This window comes from Pelobates fuscus, chromosome 4 (assembly GCF_036172605.1).
Source record: "Pelobates fuscus isolate aPelFus1 chromosome 4, aPelFus1.pri, whole genome shotgun sequence".
NCBI classification, from domain to species: Eukaryota; Metazoa; Chordata; class Amphibia; order Anura; family Pelobatidae; genus Pelobates; species Pelobates fuscus.
The window spans coordinates 264200088-264223422 of NC_086320.1; the positions used below are offsets into that span (position 1 = coordinate 264200088).

The following is a 23335-nucleotide window of genomic DNA, read 5'->3' on the forward strand; positions in this document are numbered from 1 at the left end:
AAAGACTACAGTACACATTAGTCCCAATATATAGTAAAAACCATATAGTGTATAGTATCCATTTTTGTATTACTCAGCCTTGTTACAATGCAGCCGCCCATCCCATGTGTTCCCTATTAAGGGTTAATAATATATAGGGGTGTATATAGAAAATACCCCTTTCTGTCTCATCAGAGATCTTTGCCAGAAGCTCAAGGAAGCATGGTGAATGGTTAGAGTTAGGACCCACCTGGGGGGGATCTGCCTTGACGTTGGCAGGTGGGCTTATCCTCTCATGGCCATTGGAGGTAACAAAAAAAAACTCAATTTGTTTAAAAATACATAGGGATTAAGAAGAGAGCGCAAGTAACTTGTTTTTCTTTGGTTTTTACTATATATTGGGGCTGATGTGTACTGTAGTCTTTGCTGCCGCTCAGTGATGGGAGTGAGCGCAGGACTTTTCTTTCAGGAAAATGTAGTACACCTATGAAAATGATTTCTAACCGTTGCATGCCAGATATTGAATTCGTTTCCCCCCCAATTTCTCTGTCCCTGTAGAGGAAAATTTATTAAGACAAAGACAGGTGCTGTTGTGTGGAAAATATTCAAATAATGAGTAATCACCATGGGAACCAATAAAATGTCTATCACCCAAAATAGCGCCTGTTTTGCCATCTCCCTTGCAGTTTATAAACATTCAGAGTGACATCGCTGACCTCTCAAATCACAAAAGATGGTATGCAATTTAACTAAAATATATATATATATATCTTGTCAATACAACTGGATGCTTCAAAGTAGCAATGTTAATTTCCACCTCTTCGTGGCTGCGGGTTTACTCAGAATTATTCATAATTAGAAATACACAAACAAATAAAAATCTGTACAGTTTTGGCAATGAAAACACAAGAAGAGGCAAAAGGAGCTTTAAACCTTTGAAAACTATTTAATAAAACGCTTACTAACGTAGTATAAACTTGCATTGATGCGCTAAATACTCAGCTAGATGAATTTTTCAGTCCCCTCACCTCCCTCATTGCCACCAATCTCAGTTTTAGACCAGTCCACAGAAACAGAATATTTGTTGTGTAGCAGCAGGAAACTGAAACCCAATAAGAGAGCCTGCACTGCATGGTCACACTGATCAGACTCCCTCTCTCGACCCCCTATTGCAAGGTAAATAGATATTCCAGTTGCATTTGTGTAAATCTGCCAGTGATGCCAAATGCACTTGTCCAGCATTCCTAGGGATAGGACACTGATTGGTCAGATCAGTGTCTTCCCTGGAGTGGGTGTGGAACGTATAAGTTAGAAGAGGCAAGTACATATGGAAAAAGTCATATTTACCTGCTTTGTTTTCAACCTACATAGTGATACAACGGTCTAATTCAAAGCTAAAGCCTGGGAATATATCAGATGACATCTATAAATGGATTAGCTTACCGTAAAAGAGGCTCTGTATTAAATTTTGTCTATACCCTAGTAATTAAAAATGCAGAATTACAATTGGATAGGTTTAAGTAAGTCTAGCCTCCAAAAGGACAGCAGACGTCAGGCAACGGGGTGGGTATTGTAGATGGAGCCTCCCACTAGGTTACAAAAGAATAGAGGTGATTTCACTTTTAAAGTGGATGGGTATCACCGGGACCTGCCAAATTAGGACTCCCAACAGTCCCACTTTTGGTGGCACAGTCCCGTTTTAGTTCCCTGGTGTCAACAGATGCGGGCACTAGCGAACTAAAGCAGGACTGTGCCACTGATAGTGGAATTATACCCGGGCAGCATAGTTCATCATTAGTCCTAAAGGCTATGGGCCAGGCAGGCTGTCAGGTGATGGTTTCCCCTTCCATTATGAGCGTCCCTAATGATGTGGGTCGCATCACTGTTGACAGCCCCTAAAGGCTCATCCCACTGTGTCTCGTTTCTTCCCTCTTGATTGTTGGGAGGTGTACAACCCTAAATGATTCACAGCATTGTAAAATCAAACATACATGGAACCTTAATAAGATCTAAAACCCTAGGAAAAATACTTACAAAGATGTCAAAAAATGAAGTATAGTAGTCATACTGTAGGACTTCCCTCTGTAAGGCATCCAAAATGCCATGCGTCTAATAAGACATAAAGCAATTCATGTTACAGCAGTTGCTTATTCTGTGATTATATAATTTTTAAAACAAGAGTGCAAGCTTCTTACTTTGACTCCTCTCGATGGGGAAGTCAGAGCACTCCTGGCACCATAACTACTACAGCGAGCTGTAGGGGTTATAGTGCCTAGAGTGCTCCCAAAACAGAGGTATTCATTCGGGGTTAAAACATTTCCATATGTTCCATTATTCTTAAAAACTATTTCATGATCTTCTAGATTGCTCACTATATCCTAATAACAAGCAGAAAAAAATGACTCAATTACCATGACATTTGTTAATTAAATAATAGATTTCAACAGGCCCTAGAATTTTAACTCTAAATTCCAAGAAGTACTTACCACTATGTAACATATATGGTATTGCTGGCATGGTATTTTTCCAAAATAATTATGACATTCCGTGGATCATGCAATAACCAGTGTCACATTTTTTTGCCCTGTGCAGTGGCTATGCAGGGCAAACCCAGTGGCGGATCTGGGGGGAGGGGCGCAACGGGGCAATTGCCCCTTCCCCTCCCCTGAGAAAAATAGAGCAGCTCCTGTAGGCAGAACTACCTACCACCAGACACTGTCCCATTTAAATTTTGTAGAGACTGAGCCCCTTTAATATGAGCAGAGTGCTGGGAGGAAGTGACTGTTGCTTCCTCCCAGCTTACTGACCACACGGGCTGGGAAAACTGAAGAAATTCAGAGAGGAGGAGGGAGGAGAAAGAGCTCTGCAGGCAGACTCCCATCACATCAGCCTCAGCCAGCTCCAGGAATTCACCTCCATGAAACCAAAATGTATGGAAGCAGGGGGTGGTTAATAATATGTCAACTGCAATGTGTGTGTCAGTGTGTATGTTTAGGTATGTATCAGTGTGTGTGTGTGTGTGTGTGTGTATCTGTGTGCCAGTATGTGTGTGCAAGTGTGTGCATGTGTAAGTATGTGTGTGTGTATATATATATATATATATATATATATATATATAAAATATTGGTCCTTTCATAGTAAAATGTCTAATTATGCAGTAAGCATACTCACATGCAGACACAGACAAGCTCATTGATACACAGCCTCATAGACAAACGATCTCACTGATATACATAAGCTCATTGACATAAAAACACAAGCTCACTCACTAGCAGAGACACACACACACACACGTAAGCAAGCTCACTCACTAGCAGGCGCACACACAGGTGAATGTAGTGGTTCTGGTGTGTATAGCCTGTCCCTGCAGGCTTTTCAATGTGAACACTGACTTTTTAGAGAAAAAGCAGTGTTGACATCGCTTCCTAGTGACACCTCTAGTGACAGTCACTAGAGGTGCTTTCTGTGTCAGGAAGCCTCCATGCTCTGGAGCCGCTGAAGGTTCCCCATAGAGATCCATTGATTCAATGCATCTCTATGAGGAGATGCTGATCGGTGTAGCATTGTGCAGCCAATCCTATGGCAAGCTTGATGATCTCAGCTATAGAGGCAGGGCCAGTTGAGGGGAGACCAGCATGGGGTGGGGAAAAAAAGGGGAGTAAAAACACTATTTTTAAAACACACACACACACCCCATGACAGACAGACAGACACACACACACACACCATGACACAGACAGACACACACCATGCCCCGGTCTCATTCAGTAGCGCGCGAGGGCAGGGGGAGCAGAGACAGCACAGCTTTCCCTGCGGCCGCCAGAACAGCTCCTCCAGCGGCCGCCAGCACAGCCACACACACATACACGGACAGCATTAAACATATTACCTGTGGGCGACCGGCCAGGGGGTCGTGCAGGGCAGAGAGCTGGGTGTGCTGGAGGAGCTGTTCTGGCGGCCGCAGAAGGAGCAGGGATGGCGGCCTTTGGAGGAGCCTGGATGGCGGCCGCAGAAGGAGCAGGGATGGCGGCCGCAGAAGGAGCAGGGATGGCGGCCGCAGAAAGAGCAGGGATGGCGGCCGCAGAAAGAGCAGGGATGGCGGCCGCAGAAAGAGCAGGGATGGCGGCCGCAGAAAGAGCAGGGATGGCGGCCGCAGAAAGAGCAGGGATGGTGGCCGCAGAAAGAGCAGGGATGGCGGCCGCAGAAAGAGCAGGGATGGGACCGCAGGGAAGCTGTGCTGTCTCTGCTCCCAGCGACATGTGTATGTGTATGTATATATATATGTTTGCCAGTGTGTGTATGTGTAAATCTGTGTGTGTGTAAATCTGTGTGTGTCACTGTGTGTATGTGCATCTGTGAGTGTCCATGTGTATCTGTAGTTGTGAGTGTCAGTGTGTCTCTGTGTAAGTATGTGTAGGTATGTGTGCTTGTATCTGTGTGCCAGTGTGTAAACTGTGCATGTATATGTAGGTATGTGTGTGCATCTTTGTGCATGTGTCAGTGTATGTGTGTATCTTTGTGCATGTGCCAGTGTGTGTGCGTTTATCTGTGTATGTATATGTATGTGTGTATTGTAAATGTGTATGTGTATCTGTGTGTGCCGCTGTGCATATGGGTAGGTATGTGTGTATGCCTGTGTAGGTTCACGTTTGTATCTTTGTGTGTGTGTGTGTGTGTGTGTATGCCAGTGTAGGTGTCTGTGAATGTCATTTCATCTAATTAGAGCCCCATCCCTCCACTATAATCCCCTACCCCCAACACATCCCTCGATGCTCTACTACAGCCCCCTAACCTGCTACAGCCCCAAACCGCTACACTACAGCCCACCACCAGTGCCCCTCCCGAGATTTAGTTCTGGATCCGCCCCTGGGCAAACCTGCATCACAGAAGTAGTTTTGCTTTCCATAAAGAAGATATCACTAAATTTTCCTTTCAAAGGAACACTGTAGCGTTATGAACACAACCCTGTATTGCTAACACTAAATGTCTCTTCCACTAGCTCTAAATAGGTCCACCCCAGGAGCAAAAAAAATTAAAATTTGTTTTACTTATATTATTACATTGCCAAGGCATCCCTTCACACTGCTAACCTCTACTCCCTCACTGAAATTACGGAGGAGGTGTTGCCTCCTTCATGAGGGTCCAATCCAATTTTTAGAAAACCCGATCTGATAAAGGCTTCAACAGATGGATTTAAAGGGACACTGTAGGCACCCAGACCACTCCAGCTAATTGAAGTGGTCTGGGTGCACTGTCCCTTTTGCACTTGGTGCTCCATAGAAACTGTAATGTTTACATTGCAGCTCTAAGTCTGCCTTGAGTGGCTGTCTACCAGACAGCCACTAGGGTGCTTCATGAATTAAAACAGAGCTTTAGTCCGTTATCGGACGCTGGACATTCTCATGCTCTGCGTGAGGATCTCCAGCATCAGATTTTCCACATAGGAAAACATTGATTCAATGCTTTCCAATAGGGAGGTATAACGCGCGCGGCATTTGCCCGCACATGCGCATAAGACCCTGCTCATCGCGGGACAGAGAAGGGGTCGAGCGTCGACCCAGCGCCGAACAACATCGGTACTGGGATTGGATAAGTAATTAAAGGGCTTTTAACCCTTTATTTACCGGGGAGAGGCATGAGGGTGCAAGGAATACAATTGTGCATTCCTGGCACTACAGTATTCCTTTAAATATACCTTTAAAATTATGATTTACTCACATTGAGCTCAATAATCCAGAGTAATGTAACAAATAGTAGGTCAAAAGTTGCAAACAGACAGAATGTTCTTCTGACATCAGAAATTCCTTTTTTTCCAGAGCCTTCGTAAGATTCTAGTCTGGCAACCAGTTCCGCACTATTGATTGACTGGACTTCATGCAGAGAGCTATGGGAGCCCAGGAGACTGCTCTGCATACAAGGCACGTCATCTGATTGATGGTTCATCATGTCTTAATTTTAAAACAGCTTCCTCTCGCCTTTCACATCACTTGGGAATGAGTCCATATGGGTGCAGCATATCTGCAAAGAAATAAAACAATGAGGCAACACAAGAACAGATGTGAAATTTAGTATCAAGGAACAGGGGCAAGAGTTAGAAAAAAAAATTCAAAGCAAAATTGAAATAAAAACACAGCTCTGCATTAGAATAAAATAAATTCTAGAAAAGTTTTCAGTAAATGAAAGTAAATTAAATCAAACATGTAAAAGGATAAACAGAGTTTCTCAGGCGAATTGAATTTCTTTAATTATGCCTGTAAATACTTTATTTACAGTGCGTGTGACAGCTCATTAGAAGGATTCTATGGCAATTACCTTTGTCTTTTAAAAAAAAAAAAAACAAAAAAAAAAACTCTTCCCCATCTTTCTACTCTTATCCACTATCCAACGAGTCTGTGATCCTACTCCATGAGAGTATCTAATACCAACGAAAGGGGGGGCATGGTCCACTGATTCACCATTCAAGGCACAAATAATAAATAAATACTATTAAAAGAATGCAGGTTCACAATACTTAAAATCACCAAAACAAATCAATCATCCAACTTCCAGTCTTAAAATAAATGTCACTCTGGAGCACTAACAAAAGTGCTGGCAGAGGAACAGAGGCAGGGGCTGGGGGTGCATCAGAACCCAGGTAAGAAGTCTAACTGATAACAAATAGTTTGACTACCAACAATGAAGTGGCCAGGGCAGTGTATTGTAGTGGTTATGGTAGAGTGTTCATTTTAAGAGATCTGAAGTGGTCATGCTGCTTGGAGTCTGTATGAGAAAAATTGTACTGTGGAATTCTGCACATACAGAGATATAGAGCCCTTTGCTACTTAATGTGTAACTCCACCGGTGGCGGCAGAGTCATTAGGGCATCAGCCAGCATTTAACAAGAATCCTTAACTGACTAATGTCAATTCTGTGCTTATTTGGCGTCTATCCTCCGTGCCTCCTAATACCTCTTCCTCAGCTGTCATCCGATATCCCACTCCCCTCACTAGAAGGAAAACGTGGTCTCAGCATCGGAAGAAATCAAAATTTTTGCTAAATAGGTTTCAGGAATACATATTTGTACTCCTAACGCTATAGTGTTCCTTTGACATTACAACTGATATTTCTACTATATTCAATAATCTTTCAAATTTTTTTTTTTTTACATATATCGGATTGTACAGATTGTGTGTGTGTGTGTGTGTGTGTGTGTGTGTGTGTGTATATATATATATATATATATATATATATTATTATTATTTTTATTTTTTGTTTGTTTGTTTGTATTTTTTTTTCTCATGGCACCATAAAGATTTGTGTATGTTGGCATATATTAACAAGTTAATTTTATAGTTTATACTATTCTTTAGCATATTACATTATCTACTTAGAACCTTCTGACTGCAATATTAGGTTTCTTATTTTTATTTAAAAAAAAATGAAAGTAAACTGTGCCATCTCAGTAGGACTCATAACCAAAATTTTCACTCCTGATTATGTATGACTACATGTATACCAGCCCATACCATATAATGGGGAGGGGAATATAACTCTTTTATTGTCCTGGATCTCTTAGAGCAGTGGTTCCCAATTAATTTTTCCTGTGGAGCCCTTTGACATAGTAGACGAACATCGTTGAACCCCCCCAAAAAAATTTGCGCCGTAGCACAAACCTTTTAATGAGTGGCTTTTTCATTATCATTCTTAAATATTTTGCTCATAAACTGTTTCATCTTATGATACTCCTGAAGCTTTCGCTTAAAAAAAAAGGCAATGTCTTTATCTTTGTACTCTGCGCGGTTTTGCTCAAAATGACAAAGTAATTTAGCAGGTGCTAAACGGTTTGGCAATATTTTCTTGCAAAGTACGCATTGTGCTTGAGGAATATTTTTATTTCTGGCACTTGTGAATACAAATGATAAAAAAAGGTCATCATACTTTCTTTTCTTTGTTTGAGAAGAAGATTGGGTAGCGTTGTGTGCTTTTCTTTTTTTCTTTGTCTTGTCACTTGTCTCTGTTTGAGAAACAGTAGATTCAACTATTTCGGACCAGTTTTCTTGATTTCTTGTTGTATCGTCTTTCTCAGTTTCTATAAGTGTCAAACAGTTAGAAGTAGTATTTTTTCTCGATAGTTCCTTGTTTTAACCAGATGTCCAAATTCATCGTTGTTGGTTGGTACAAAAACACTTTTCTAAACTGAAAAAAATACAGATCTCACTACCTGACTGCAATGGATGCTGTTTCTTATAAAGCTCTTAAAAATAACATAATGTAAGTAGGATTTAGAGTCAGTCTTGGAGCACTATACTACAGATTTTACTACCTCACTGCAAAGGATACTGATAAACAGTGGTTATGGTGCTTCGACTGTCGCAAACAAAACTGCTTTAAACAGTTGAACAAATGACTAACACTGAAACAGAGAATCAGACACGTTTCTATAGTTCTATAGCAACATCAAAATACTTTATATTTATTAAACCTATATAAATAGGAGATTACCAGCTGCCTGTGAAAAATAATGTACAAATAACATAAAAAAATAAAAAAGGAAATTCCAGAGGATGTCTGTGTGGTGCATGGTAAATAATTACTCCTAAAATACTATACCAAAAGTAACATATCAACAGCTAAACGGTTCCTAGTGACTGTTTATTCAAGACATTATTTACCTCTCCTGTCTGCTTGTCGCACACTCTGCACATCACTGAGTCTATTTAATACCTGTACTTTGCCAACCATGTGGTTGACGTCTGACGTCATAACACTGGCTGTCAATCTTGCTCACAGCCTCATGCAAAGAAAAGCGCGGCCTACAGCAAATTGTTAACATTTAGGGTTCTCAAAGCCAGACATAACACAGATCGTATGGCGGCAGACATTTTTGCCGTGGACTACAGTTCACTTAGTTTAGTTGGCATGATCCACATTAGATGGCTTTTGGAATGGAGATGTGAATACAGCAGCGGCAGAGGGCGGGCTCAGGGCAGGTATGCATAGCTGTGCAATCTCCCGATCACTTAATAAGATCGCGGCCACGCGATCTCTGCTGTTCCCGACCTTCTGGGAACAGCAGGGAGCAGTGGCCATCTTTGATGGGGCAATTCACTCGCAATTTATTCGCGGACACGGAACACTAATTGGGAAACACTGCCTTAGAGAGAATACTTCAATGGGGAAGTTGTAATAGCATCCTAAGCGCCAGTGGAGTGTGCAATATTTGTTGGTGTGCACCATGTATGAGGCAAGTTTAATTTGAGTTACATTTTTATTATTTTTTAACTTTGCACATACGCATTTCAGAATTTTGAAAAGAAAAAAAAAATCAGTTACAGATTTTGCGTAGTATATTTAATTCCAAACACCTAAAGCACACTCCAAACACACTTGCTGGTAGAAAAAAAAAAGTGTCTCTTTTTTACATTTTGGTATACCTCCCTAACTGTTAATCACAAAACTGGTTCTGTTACTTCCTGGTAGTTTATATTAGTAGAAAGGGCTCTTCTTCCCTCTTTTGTGTGTCTCTTAATATACTCCATCCCCATTCCCTCCCCCAGTGCACCTGTATTTTTCTCCCCTTCCTTAGCCAAGTTTGTATCTCTTTTTCCCCAGCTCCTTGTGTGTCTCTTCCCAGGCCCCTCTGTGTGTCTCTTTCACTCCCCCCCATCCAGGGTCAGTGCAAGGATTTTGGCTACACAGGCGAAGATGCATTTTGCCACCCCATTCCCCTCTCCCTCAAAAATGCATCTTCACCAGTGTCTCGTAAACCCCCTTTTGAATTTCTTACCCCCTTTAGTGTATTGTATCTCCTGTTTAGTCTGTCTTACACTCCCTTGTATGTCTCATACAACCCTCTTCTTTCCCACAACCCTTTTCTCTGTGTGTCTCTCTCCCCCCCCCCTCCCCCCTACCTGTTTTGGCTGTAGTAGGGGGATGTAGTGGGGAAGGATAAGGGCTGTAGTTGAAGGTTAGGGGCTCTAATTGGGGAATAGGAGCTGTAGTAGTAAGTTAGAGGCTGAAGTAGGTTGATGGTAGTAAGGGGCTGCGTGTGGGGGAATAGAGGCTGTAGTGGAAGGGACGTATAGTACGGGAGTTAGGGTCTGTAAAGGGGGGAAGGGCTTGTAGTGGGGGGACAGTATAATGGAGGCAGGGGCTGTAGAAGGGAGGACAGAGGCAGTATAATGGAAGCAGGGGCAGCATGGGGGGCATGGGCAATATAATGGAGGCAGGGGCTGTAGAGGGGAGGACAGGGGCAGTATAATGGATGCAGGTTCTGTAGAGCAGGGGACAGAGACTCTAGAGGGGGAACAAGGGCAGTAGAGGGGGACAGGGGCTGTATTATGGAGGCAAAGGCAGTATAATGGAGGCAGGGGCTGTATAGGGGGGGCAGGGGCAGTAAAATTGAGGCAAGAGCTGTAGAGGTAGGGACAGGGCAGTATAATGGAGGCCGGGGTTGTAGAGAGGGGTAGGGTCAGTATAATGGAGGCAGAGGCTGCTTTAAAAAAAAAAAAAAAAAAAAAAAAGGAACAAACAATCTAAAAAAAATTATACATACATACATACATACACATATATATATATATATATATATATATATATATATATATATGTGTATGTAACTTTCCACGTGTCCCACACTCACTGCTCCCGGTCTTGTTAATGCCTCGGTGCAAACTCCGACCATAAGTATATATAGGTTCTTGTTGAAGTGCACTCACAGGACTCAATAATATTTCTAATCGTGCTGTTTATTCAAGCATCAAGTAATACAAAGAAGTGTCGACGTTTCAGTCCTTACCGTCTTGAAAAAAGTCGGCCAATATATAAAGGTATTCCCCCTTCCTGAGGCTTACCTTGGGTGGGGGATGAGGGGGAATCTTACCCCTGGTGGTCAGATGGGACAGGCAAGATAGGAGCTGAAGGCAGGAGTTCCACTGAAGACCGCTGGGGAGTCTGGGAGCAGTGGAAGTCATGCCCCCTGCTCTGACATCATCCTTGTGCTGTGCGCTTTCCTCCTGGCAGTCACCCAGACATTGCACCCCATGGGTCGGTGTGTTCTAAGGAAGCCAGCTCCTGTGCCATCTTATGGTTTTGCTAGACCTGACAGTGAAGCTTAACTCATGAGGCAGCAATTGCCCAGAGCGCCTGACTGGTAAAGACTTCTCATTGAGCTGCATTGGAAAATCTGTGATTTGACAGCCATAGAATATTAGGGTGGGATTAGAATGGGAGGGTTTGCAAACTCTGCAGACAAAAGGTCTGCAAGATATTTTTAACTATACCCCCAATGATAAAATGCATAAATAAATACTTGTTTTCATTTGAGATTTATATACTAAATATTGGTTTTGTTTTTTCCCGGGATTGATTAACTTTTCTTGTTTTAAAAGCTATGTGCAAAAGACAATCAGCTGTTTTCACAACACTTAAATCACAGAGCCTATGCTCTTTGTGGCTATACCATTGTGACTTGGGGATCTCCCCCAACTCATTCCCCGTTACAAAATTATCTGAGGGGAATCTGTTCTCACCATCCCTAGCTTCCTACAAAATGTGTGAGCATGTGACTATGCCCATTTAGGTAGCCATTGTGGAAAAATGAAGACTTGCTTAGGACTGGTGTCCAGCACTACAAACATCAGTTGTCAGGATTGCCCTGACCAAATCATTAAAGCTGTTATCATGTTAACGTATGTAAGGATTTTGGACATATTTGTATAGTTTAGTTAAATTACTAATAGACTGAAAATGAGAAGTAACCTAGAGTAAGAACACAAAACATAGCACATTTCTTAACCCTGGTCAAAGAGCACAAGACGGTCACAAGACAGAAAAACAACCATAGTAATAAGTTCTCATGTCAATGTGAATATATGATACATTTGCAACTTGAAATGCTGACTCAAATCATAAATCCTGACACACAGTAATGTGTGTGAGACAAATTGATACAGCATGCAAAATAATATAGCTCACTCTAATGAGCGGTTTTGTTATTTTTGTATGCAACAGAATTGTTTAGCTACAACACACCAGTGTAATATATATATATATATATAAAAATAAAAAAAACAAGAGGGCTGCACTCACCCTAACATGCATACTTACAAGGGTGTTACTGAGGCCAATTCATACAACATACAAGATTCAGCGCACTTGCTCATTCACTAAACAGCAATTTCGAATACAGAATGTAATAGTTTTATTTAAAGATACCTTATCTAGGCAAAAATAATAGGGGTATAGCTACAGTATATTGACTGTATGTATGTGTGGCGAAACCGACCTCGCCACGTGTCCTTGGAGGGGGCTGCTTGCCCGCCTCTTGCCTTTGGACTATGGACCAGACTTTATGTGAATGTGTTAACCCAGATAGCTATACCCTGGAGCCTATTCATATAATGAAAGACTATGGGAAAGACTTTAGCTCCATGGCAATTGTACTGTGTGAATAAGATCTGCGCGCTATTCAGTAGTTTTGTGCGCTTAGATCCCAGCTATCTGGGGATATGTGAAATGTCTGTGTGTTATGGATAAAAAGTAACTTTCTGTATTTTAAAGTGTTTTATGTTTTTCTGTAACCATGTGGTTAATGGAGTCTGTCTCTGTGCTGGAGATAATTGGATTACTTCTCCAGCACAGAGAAGGCTCTGTAAAAAACAGTCTGAGCTGGAAAGGTAGGGGGTTTTAAAAGATACTTTACTAACTTTTGAACCCCTGGTCTGATCCATGCCATTTTTAATATGTTGTTCCCCTGAATGGATAGATTGTGGATATGTATTTTTATGTGAATGTGATGTATGGTTTTAGAGTTAGGAAAGTTGTGTAAAAGTATATTTTAAACTGTATGCATAATGGGATTATGTGTCACACTAAGGGGAGGGGATGTGTGGGAGGTAACATCTATGTCATTGGTTCTTTTATGCCTCCCCTGGGTGTGGCCTGTATGTGTGAGTTGGAAATAAAAGCCAGGCTGGATGAGCCAGTTCTCCGTTCCTGTTTAACCCTCAAAATGAAGTGTCGTCTCGTTCTTGGGGGGAATTGGATTGTAAGCTGACTGCCAGGAGTGTAAGCGGATTGTATGCTTTTCTTGTTCAGCTGTTCCAGTTCGGAGTGTTATCTTGTATCCAGTTCGGGAGTTTGGTGTTCTGCAGTAGCTGTGCCGGTCTCTCAAAAAGGGGATTATCGCCTAAACTGGGTTTTATCCTCTTGTGTGTGAAACGGTCCGTTACAGTATGTATATATATTTTTGAATTACACACACACACAAAAATAACTGTTAAACGTTCATTAAAGAAAAACAAATAATGCTATGGAGTGAAGTTATGTAAAAGAACCAAGACGTATTTTCGATATTACCGGTACATAATTCTTCCAAGCACCTAAAGCATTTCCACTTTTTTAATATTTTTTTCTTTCTATGGAGTATTCTTTTAATATAAAATTGTGTTATTTTTAATGATCTGTTCCACCAGTGGATCAAGTTAAACAATGTATGACTATTTCTCAAAAACTAGCGATAATATTTTATCCAAACAAATCACCCAATAAACCACACAACTCTTACTCTCGGTTTCCATTCCTCCATGTTTTTGTGTAGCTATTAGGAATGTGATTCTATAATTTCCCGATTTCTCTAGCATTATTATTGATAAGCATGGTCTCTAAACAGTGTTTCATTTCATTATTAGACTAAACATGGGAATTTCAAAAGCATGATTTATATATAATTATTTTTTTTTTAAATGTAATTGAAAACTGTAGCAGTAATTCTTTTGAAGTTTATCTAACTATGCAATGCCAATGACTGCTTCTCTTCAGAACAATAAAAACGTTTTATCAATTGATTCTCCAAAGGAAGATAATGTTCAAAATATAGTGAACTGTGCCTAGTGGGAACAGCATTTACACTCTAAAATTTTTAATCTTATGTTTAGTTCTAACAAATATGTATTCCTGAGGTGTAAAAAAATAAAATTGAAAGGTTGCCTCAAACCTCGTGACCACCGCTTGGAGTCTGCGCTTTGCTGCTAAATGTGTGACTCCACCTCTAGCAAGGTCATTGGCAGCCCAGAACAAGACAAAAGAGAATTCCTAAATTAGCAGAAGAACTGTGGTTAGTTCTCCATGAAGTTTTGAACAAACTACCTCCCAAGTTCCCTGCAAAATTGTGCAATTGTAGAACTGTGTAAAACTGTGAAGAACTGATGCAGTTTTGAAGGGAAAAAATTATTACACCAAATATTGGAATAATATTTCTCTTCTATTGACTCACTTTGATTTTACTTGATAAAATAAACGTAATATTTCTATTTGTAACTTTACAGGTGTTTTTTTTTTTTTTAACACCTACCTGAAACGTTTGGTGCTGCTACAATACTTGCTCCTATTTTTTTAATTATTTTTGAAATTCTTTATTTTGTGCGAGTGATCGCGTAATGGTAACATGACACATGAAACACGTCAAAACATTTACAATCAAGCATGGTACAGTTGCGGGTTACTCAAGGTCTCATTTCGTTATTCCACTAATTTTTAAGTAATATCAACTAGGTTTCCCTATTATGGGAAGGGTGCGTTATGGCAGTCTACTTTTATAGAGGGTTCTGGCCTTAGGTCTCGTAGTGCCTCTTTGGTCTTATCGCGGTATGGCTCTGAGGAATCAGCTTCACTGAGGCCTTCAGTGAGGTTAACAGTTAGCTTGCTAGCCTTCGTTTGCGGTGACTTTACGCTTGGCATACTATTGCTAGAGTGGAAGGCCTGGGGAATGGCCCGTGCAGGCATGGTATGCTTAGTGAAAGCATTATGAACTTTAGGCCATTGCTCGTTGTGGGGAGCGGGGAGTATATCGTAATATAGGGCTAGTCCGTCAGCTTACAGAGCCATTTTAGACCTTGGGGGGGATATGGGTATAAAATCTGCATTATAGGCAAGAGGCAGTATTACGGTCCACCAACAGTGTGAACAACCAACATGGGTGTCTGTTAGTCCCGTGCTCAGGTGAGTGAGGTGTCCATCTCACGTCTCCCCCTTCCAGGAACAAAAGGAGTGATTCCAGCAACTGTCCATGTTGGGCGCTCCGTTTGTAGTGCTTTCTCCACTGGTATGCCTAGGTGTTAGAGAAAAGTGGGTGCTTCTGAGAGGCATGTCATTGTGTGCATCTTGCCGGCTTTATCCGCCATAATTCGGCGTGGACCCCATCTGTAGGGGATAGAGTGTTCTTGCAATATCTGGGTGACTTGCTTGAGGGATCTCCGCCAGGTAAGTGTGTGTCTTGAAAAGTCTTGAAAGAAAATCAGCTGTGCCCCCTCAAACGACACTGTGGAGGAGCCTCTCACTGCCCCCATTATCGCTCCGCGGTCGGAGTCTCGGGTCAGTTTTAGCAGGATGTCCCTGGGCGCTTTTGGAGCGGCGTTGGAAGCCTTGTTGAGGCGGAAACAAGAGTCTACCACCATTTGCTTCGCCTGTTTGGGCATGAGCAGTGTGGCGAACATTCTCCGGCAGTAGTGAGGGAGTTCTGCCCCTGCAATCGTCTCCGGCACTCCCCGGATTCTTAGGTTGCGGGCTCTGGCTCTGTCCTCCATGGTGGCTATTTGCTAGTTTTGTGACCGCCTCTCGGATCGGGGCCATATCAGCATTACATTTTTTTATTTATTTCAGCCATTAGTGCCCTGATGTCTGCTTTGGTTGATGGTGCAGACTCTGCCAGCTTAGTAGCTGTTTGTGGTCCTGAGCATGGCCGGGAAGGAGGTTGAGAGTCGGCAGCAGCGCTGTCATCGTCCGACGACGTTGGCGTGTAGGCCTCAGCCGGCACCATCTTGGCTGTGACAGTCCTCGAGGTTGTGCGGAGGTAATCTCCAATATCGGGGGTGCCCAAGCCCGGGTCCGCTCGATGTTTCTTAGGTTTTTTCCCCATGGCTTCGGGAGTCGAGCTGGTGCCTTTGGGGTTGTATAGCAGTGCCTGGGACGGTAAATATCCCAGTTTATCGATTGCGATGCACGGAGCAGTCTCGGTGTGCGTCCGGCTCATACAGGCGCTGGCTCCGCCCCTTCACTTGCTCCTATTTTTGTGTCATTTGAGAGGAAGGATGCAGGGGTAAAACATTACATCCCTTACAAGAAAATTAATTCTGTACTGGTTATGGTGCTAGAAGTGGCCAGATTCCTACCCGCAAAGTATGTAGTCAAACAGTTGAATAGCTTTCCCAAGGCAAACATTGCTAATGAAGAACAGAAACATGCATAGAGGTGCAAAGGACAGAGGTTATAACAATAAGTGACAGCAATAGGATGGAGGTGCCCAGTTGGAGGACAAAGAGGCATATTTAATTTTATTTTTCATACTTCATTAAATCTAATGTGCTTTTCAATTTCGGAGACTTTATTTTGCCAATAAAGGTGCACATTAGATTTGAGTAAATACTGAATATGTGTGTGTTTTTTTTATTTTACTTTTTTTGCATTATTTCAAAGCATTAGCTTTATAATGTATTAAAAAGGGGTGATAAGCGACTGTACTAAGCCTATGCACTACAAAAATAAAGAATTTAAAAAAAAAAAAAAAAAAGGGGGTAATATTTCTCCTTTAGTTTCCCTGTATGTTGAGTCTGGGTACAGTTTGCGCAAATCTAAACATATGTTATGTTCAATTGACTAGCCATGTCTGATTTTATTCCCTATTCCTTTGATTGCCAAGATGTAATTCTTCCAAATTGTCTTTAAAATATATCAGTTAGTTCTATAATTTATCACACACGCAGGATTACAATTGTATTACCTAAAGGAGTATCACATTTGCTTTTTGTGTCCAGCAAATTATTTATAGGATAGTGGAATGAGGTTATATGGACACGATCGTTCACAATAAAAGAGTGTGCTTCAGTAACATCCCAGTCAACAGCTGGCATGACATGTAATCTGAGAAATAAAAAGAAAAGCTTTATCCCAACAACTCATGTGACTCAAAAGAGAAATTTCCAAGCCTCTATCTGGTTACGCCTCCTGTTTACAAAATGAGGACAGACACAAACATATTCTGCCATGCAGTGATGCATTAAAGTACACACTGCTCTAATCAGAAAGGGACATTTGTCTAAAAACAATATTTACTTAAAATGTACTTGAATAAAGTCTGTAAAGTGAAGGCAGTCTGGAATAAAAAAAAAAATAGCATTGATTTCCTAGGGAAATTTTTCTCCTACTTGACCGTGCATTTGATATTGGCCTTGATTTAATACATCTCAATACATAGAATATATTTCAAAATATATATATAAGTAATAATAATAATAATAATAATTCAGGGGCACCGTTACTTCCTCGGATTTGCTTTATTACATATTCGATTAAAAAATATATATATATGTATTTGTGAGTTGTGAAAAATAAAACTAAATGTAGAAAACATCCATCTGAACTCTGTCCACTTTTAGAAGCTCTGTCCTTTGCACCAGGCAGTCAGCACAGGGAAAGCTTGGAAGAAATAAATTAAAGGGACACTATAGTCACCAGAACAACTACAGCTTATTGTATTTGCTCTGGTGAGTATAATCATTCCCTTCAGGGAAAATGCAGTGTTTCCATTACAGCCTAGGGATATCTCCACTGGACACGCCTCAGATGGCTGCTAGAGGTGCTTCCTGGGGCAGTGCTGCCCAGTGTGCCGCACTGCCATTTAGTGCCTCCACCCTCTGCATGCAGACACTGAACTTTTCTCATAGAGATGCATTTTAAGAAAGATAACCAGCAGAGACAGACAGGCCTACATTGAGCATTAAAACAGTCTGATGCTAGAAAATATTGCACAGTATAATGTATCATATCTGGAACTGCACTACTGTTTAGACAGTGAGAGGAATGGGAGCGCTTTGTTTGAGCCAAGCCTAAAGTTGCATGGCTGAGAGAAACCAGCTGAAGCTCGCAGCTAATGAGGCAATCCAGGGTTTAGATCTGGAGAGCTGGGGGGACTCAGGGCATAGTTGTTATAATGCCTTTAGTGTTCCTTTAATTTTTTTTTTATCTTACTTTGTATGTTTGGATATACCTTTCAAAAATTACTTTTTCTACGGCTCCAAAAAACCTCATACTAAGTCTACATTGAATACTATTCTGCCAATCTACTTCCCTAATACTTCCCTCACCTTTTGTGTCACTTTACCCCACTCCCTCTAGCATGTAAGCTCATTGAACAGGGCCCTCAGCCCCTCGGTTTCTGTGCGTCAAACTTGCCTGGTTACGCTCTATCGCATCAGCCGCTGGGGAAGATGACGAAGGGAACATCGTCATTCAGCAAGCGCTGGAACAAGACACACACTTTCCGTGTCGTTGCTGTGGATCTAAGGCATATCATCTGCAAAAATCCACCTGTGGTAAGTGTGGATACCCAGCAAAGCGCAAGAGAAAGTATAACTGGAGCGCCAAAGCCAAGAGACGCAACACCACTGGTACTGGCCATATGAGACATCTGAAGGTTGTGTACAGGAGGTTCAGAAATTGATTCCGTGAAGGAACAACACCGAAACCCAAAAGAGCTGCAGTTGCAGCCTCAAACTCCTCTTAAGATCAGATATTTGTTAAAGTAAAATAAAGTAGTCAAAAAAGAAAAATCGTGTCTTGTTATAATTACATGTTTGTTAGTCCACCCATTGTAAAGCCTTACGGAACTTGTTGGCGCTATATAATAATAATAATAATAATAATAATAATAATAATAATAATAATATCTAATACACAAAAATGTGGATCAACAACCAAATGCCATTCTCTGTAGTACAATGCAGTCAATCAAAATATTTCAATCTAGCATGATCTAAAATGAATACCTGTGATCACATGTACTGGATGTTTTATAGAGATTCCAGTAGTGAGTCAGGATGTAAAATAAAGGATGAGAGAAGGCACAAAAGCAAAGGGAAAGCCCATGCAGGGTTACTAAAGAGAAAACTGTCAGGAATTCAATGTGAATTTCAGTGTAGACCAAAACACCTGCAATAGAGACAAAGCTGACTTGGATGATTTTTCCAATTCAGCTATTTTGGTATTGAATTCAAAATTCACATTGAAATTTAAATTCCCAACAATTAAATTAACTTTGAATTTCATGATGGTGTAATTGCTGTGCAGAATACAATTATACAATCCAAACAAAACTGCAGATGATTTATGATAACGATTACAAACCAGAACTATTTAAGTAATTGCTTTTGAAATGAAGGATATTGAAACTTGCCACCCTAAAGATATATTACACATTTCTGATAACCTCAACGGTGCAAAGGTTATTGACAACAGAGCTTGCTTTAACGCTCCAAAACAAGATATTCTTGTCTTTGCATCCAAGGGTCTACAAAACAAATTAGCACTCCTTGAAATTATTTACTTTTGCTAAGTCACACAATAAAGATTAAGATTCTATTTAAAATCAGAATTTTAATTAACTTAACCCCTTAAAGGGACACTCCAGGCACCCAGACCACTTCTGCTCATTGGAGTGGTCTGGGTGCCAACTCCCACTACCCTTAACCCTGCAAGTGTAATTATTGCAGTTTTTTTTAAACTGCAATAATAACCTTGCAGGGTTAAGTCCTCCCCTAGTGGCTGTCTATTAAACAGCCACTAGAGGGAACTTCCTGCTCTATAGCACAGGTTTTCTGAGCTAGAGCGTTGCTGGACGTCCTCACGCTGTGTGAGGACCTCCAGCGTCGCTCTATTCCCCATAGGGAAGCATTGAAATTCATTTTCAATGCTTTCCTATGGGGTGCGCATTAGGTCTCCTCGGCCGGCGGGCAGGATCAGTCTCGCCCACCGGCCGACGTAAGCAGAAGGAGGAGCGGAGGGGGAGGAGGAAGCAGCGACGTGGGACATGTCGCTGCCTCAGGTAAGTCACTGAAGGGGTTTTCACCCCTTCAGCAACTGGGGATTGGGGGGTGGGACGGATCGTTTTCCTGGCACTGGAGTTTCCCTTTAAGGACACATGACATGATTCCCTTTTATTCCAGAAGTTTGGTCCTTAACGGGTTAAAGGAGCACTATAGTGCCAGGAAAACAAACTTGTTTTCCTGGCATCATAGGGTTATTAGGTCCCCCCCTCCTTCAGAGCCCTTCACCCGCTGTGCTGAAGGGTTTGAAACCCCTTCAGCCACTTACCGTTACCCAGCGCCGTGCTCCCTCGGCGCTGGTGACCTCTCCTCCCCCTGCCAACGTCAGCTCTGAATGCGCGCCACATTTAAACCGCCCATAGGAAAGCATTACTCTTTGCTCTACTATGGATGTCCAGCGTGTCCTTGATGCGATTTTCGCATTGAGGATCGTGGAATCGCCTTTAGTGGCTGTCAGGGAGACAGCCACTAGAGGCTGGATTAACCCTCAATGTAAATATGGCAGTTTCTCTAAAACTGCTATGTTTACAGCTGCAGAGTTAATACTAGGAGGACCTGGCACCCAGACCACTTCATTGAGTGCCTATAGTGGTCCTTTAATACTTGTGGTTCAAAAACGTTGTATGTGGGCATTTGCAGGACCTCTGACCCCTCCACAGAGAAAGATTTGGGGAGTAGACAACACAGTTTTAGCAAGTGGTTCATTTATTCATTATATGTATTGCATATTGACAATTTTACTTCTACATAATGGGAAAGTGTCCCTTTGTGCACCGTTTATTGGGTGTGCCTACAGTCGAATGCAGTCCTCTCCCATGCACATATGATATAGGAGAGTGTCCATTCAGGAGAGTGTCTTTCAGGACTTTGGGAACTGATGTTATCCCATACACATCTGTCAAGCAGAGGTTTAGGAGTTAAGTAGTTTTAGGTTATCCCCAACCCTCAGTTCCAGTCATCATAGGGATAACAGGACCTGAATTATAAAGAGACAGCTGCCATACTATGGCAGTTCACTGTTTAGTCAATGGGTAGTATTTTTCTATTGAAACCACACAAAAAAAAAAGAGTGGCACAGTCTGCAGTTCACTATCTCAAGAGGCAGTCTTCCTTACTCTGCATGTGGTGCACACACAAACAATAGACAATTATATAAACAAGGAAGGTAAAAACAAACAGTCTACCTATTCCAATCCTTACATGCTCTGATGTTTAAAAACTCAAGAAAAGTATGCAGCATAGGAAGTGAATTTTCCTTTAAAAACAGACTTAAAAAAAAACAAAAAACAAAAACATTATTCCACATGTTAAATGAAACACTTAGAAACAAATCGATTATTTTTTAAAGTGAGATGCGTTTCTTTGCTATTTTGGATTCTGGGCCCCTGCCATTCTGCAGATATACTGTGCATGAATTCCAATTGCTGTGCTCTGTGAATTCAATGCTTCTCATAAAGAAATAATGAATCCAATGTCTTCTCTATGAGAAAATCAAACAGAAAGGACATGTATTTCTAACACTATAGTCCTGGTATGGCACTTTAGGTCCCCATCCCATTACGATTGAGCTGAAAAGATGATTTAACTCACTTTCACTCCCATGCTGGCCCTGTCTCTATGGCTGAGATCATAAATCTTGATGATCACCTCAATCCAATGTTTTCCTACAGGAGAGAATTGGGAGGCTATTGTGAATGCATCTCTATGGGGAACTTTCAGTGCCTCCATGCCAAGTGTGAAGAAACAGAATGCCACTAGGAAGCACTACCACGAAAGGGGTAACTAAGCAGCAATGTAAACACTGCATTTTCTCTGAAACTATCTTAAGCTGTAGTGGTTCTGGTGACTACAGTGTCCCTTTAAGTGCCTGATATTTGCATCATAATTTTATGATAAAAATCTAAATCATAATTTTAAATAAAAACTCTCAATATTTTATTATTTATTTTTTTAAAGTGTATATAAGTTGCTTAATCGTCTAGCATTTAAAAAGTTGATGCCAAGGCAGAAATCAAATGTCCAATGCAAAATAAAAATAATTGGGTTTACACACAAAATAGTGACTGGGTAATTCGGTAAAGAATAAATCGTAAGAAATCTCAAAAAAAAAAATTAAAATAGTGATACTGGAAACAGTAAGTGAATGTTTCCAAATTTGTCTAGAGCAATGCAGAAGTTCAGAAGTGAAAGTGACTCAATGTAGGAATAACAGTGCCATTCGCCACACTAAATTACCGTAGTTACTGTAAACTGAGTAGGCTAGTAGTGTAGAAAGTGTATTAAACTAGAATAGACCAATATAAACATCTTATAAGTACTTAAATCAATATAAACACTATCATTTTATCTTGTTTATTTTATTTTTGAACTATACCTGTATTGTTTGTATTATGGTTTTTGAGTGGGCAATGAACACATATACTGTAAACATAAATGGGCCCAAATGTGGCTGTTTTTTTCCCTCACACTGAGGGAGGTAATATGAAATTGTCCATGACATGGCTGGCAAAGCTTCACTGGAGTTGCAGTTCGAGAGGATCGATATAATGTATGTTTTAGCCTACTCTAACACATTCTTACAATGTATATATTCCACTCACGGATTATACATATGTTTAGACACAAACATGTTTTTCAATATGCAGGTAACATCATGCCCAGTTCCCAGTTCTTCTGTATTTTTTTTTTAAACATAACCATTCTGCTCAATGTTACATCTGATTCTCAATTTCAACTAAAAATATGTTTTTACATCAAAACCACTAATTCCGAAGTTCCACTCAGCTCAGCAAGTTGTCTGAGCCACATTCCACCACAAGCACTGACACATGTCACAGCCAGACAGCCACCTCACACAGTCACCCTGACACCAATACCTACAGTGTGTCAATGCGGGGGCCCCGGGAGCCCCCAGGCTTGTTCCCCTGGACCCTGCTGCTCTATGAACATTGCTTACCAGCTGGTCTAGGCTGCAGCCTCTCCCTATCCCTCCCGTTGTTTTCCAGCACGGCCTGTTACAGACCCTGGCTCAGCCCCAGGTGCCTTCTCCCCGGGCAATAGATTAGATGCCTTCAGACAGCGGCCATGTCCGCCCGGCAGCAGCCTGTATGGACCGAGCCTGCAGTCCCGGGCTGTGTACAGTGTGTGTCCGTTCGGCTGCTGTCACCGGACCGGAGCTCTTCGTGTGAATGGCTGCAGATTCCCCGAGCAGGAAGCAGAGCGCAGGAGCGGACAGAGGGGAGGGGAATGTGGGAGAGCAATATATTCCTCCAGCACCACGTACCGAGAGCTGTGAGAGCAGCAGTATAGCTGTGTAATGAAACAGCGCTCAGGATCATATGGTAACAAGTGAGTAATATCGGCAAACATTACTTTGTCTTATCTCATTTCTGGTAGGAACTGCCACTAATTTGGGCCCAAACCTTCTACAGTATGGATGAATATATAGCATAGCTTCACTGCCAATAAATTCTAAACTCTGAATGGCTACCTACCTAATG

The 23335-nt window shown here is 41.4% G+C and overlaps 1 protein-coding gene and 1 pseudogene across 2 annotated transcripts in view; one reads left to right on the plus strand and one right to left on the minus strand.

The window, feature by feature from the left end:
• Nucleotides 1-23089, minus strand: part of STARD3NL (STARD3 N-terminal like) — a 70126-nt gene extending 47037 nt beyond the window's left edge. Inside the window, exons 1-4 of one of the 2 annotated variants that reach the window (XM_063452084.1) lie at nucleotides 22792-23089; nucleotides 21426-21499; nucleotides 5698-5997; nucleotides 2014-2088 (exon numbers count right to left, since the gene is read on the minus strand). In XM_063452084.1, coding sequence (XP_063308154.1) covers nucleotides 2014-2088; nucleotides 5698-5925 — 303 coding nt within the window. In that variant the 5' untranslated portion in view covers nucleotides 5926-5997; nucleotides 21426-21499; nucleotides 22792-23089. The remainder of the gene's footprint in view (nucleotides 1-2013; nucleotides 2089-5697; nucleotides 5998-21425; nucleotides 21500-22791) is intronic. The other variant, XM_063452083.1, reaches the window with a different exon arrangement.
• LOC134608010 (large ribosomal subunit protein eL37-like) lies at nucleotides 18201-18563 on the plus strand (annotated as a pseudogene).
• Nucleotides 23090-23335: the final 246 nt, after the last annotated feature.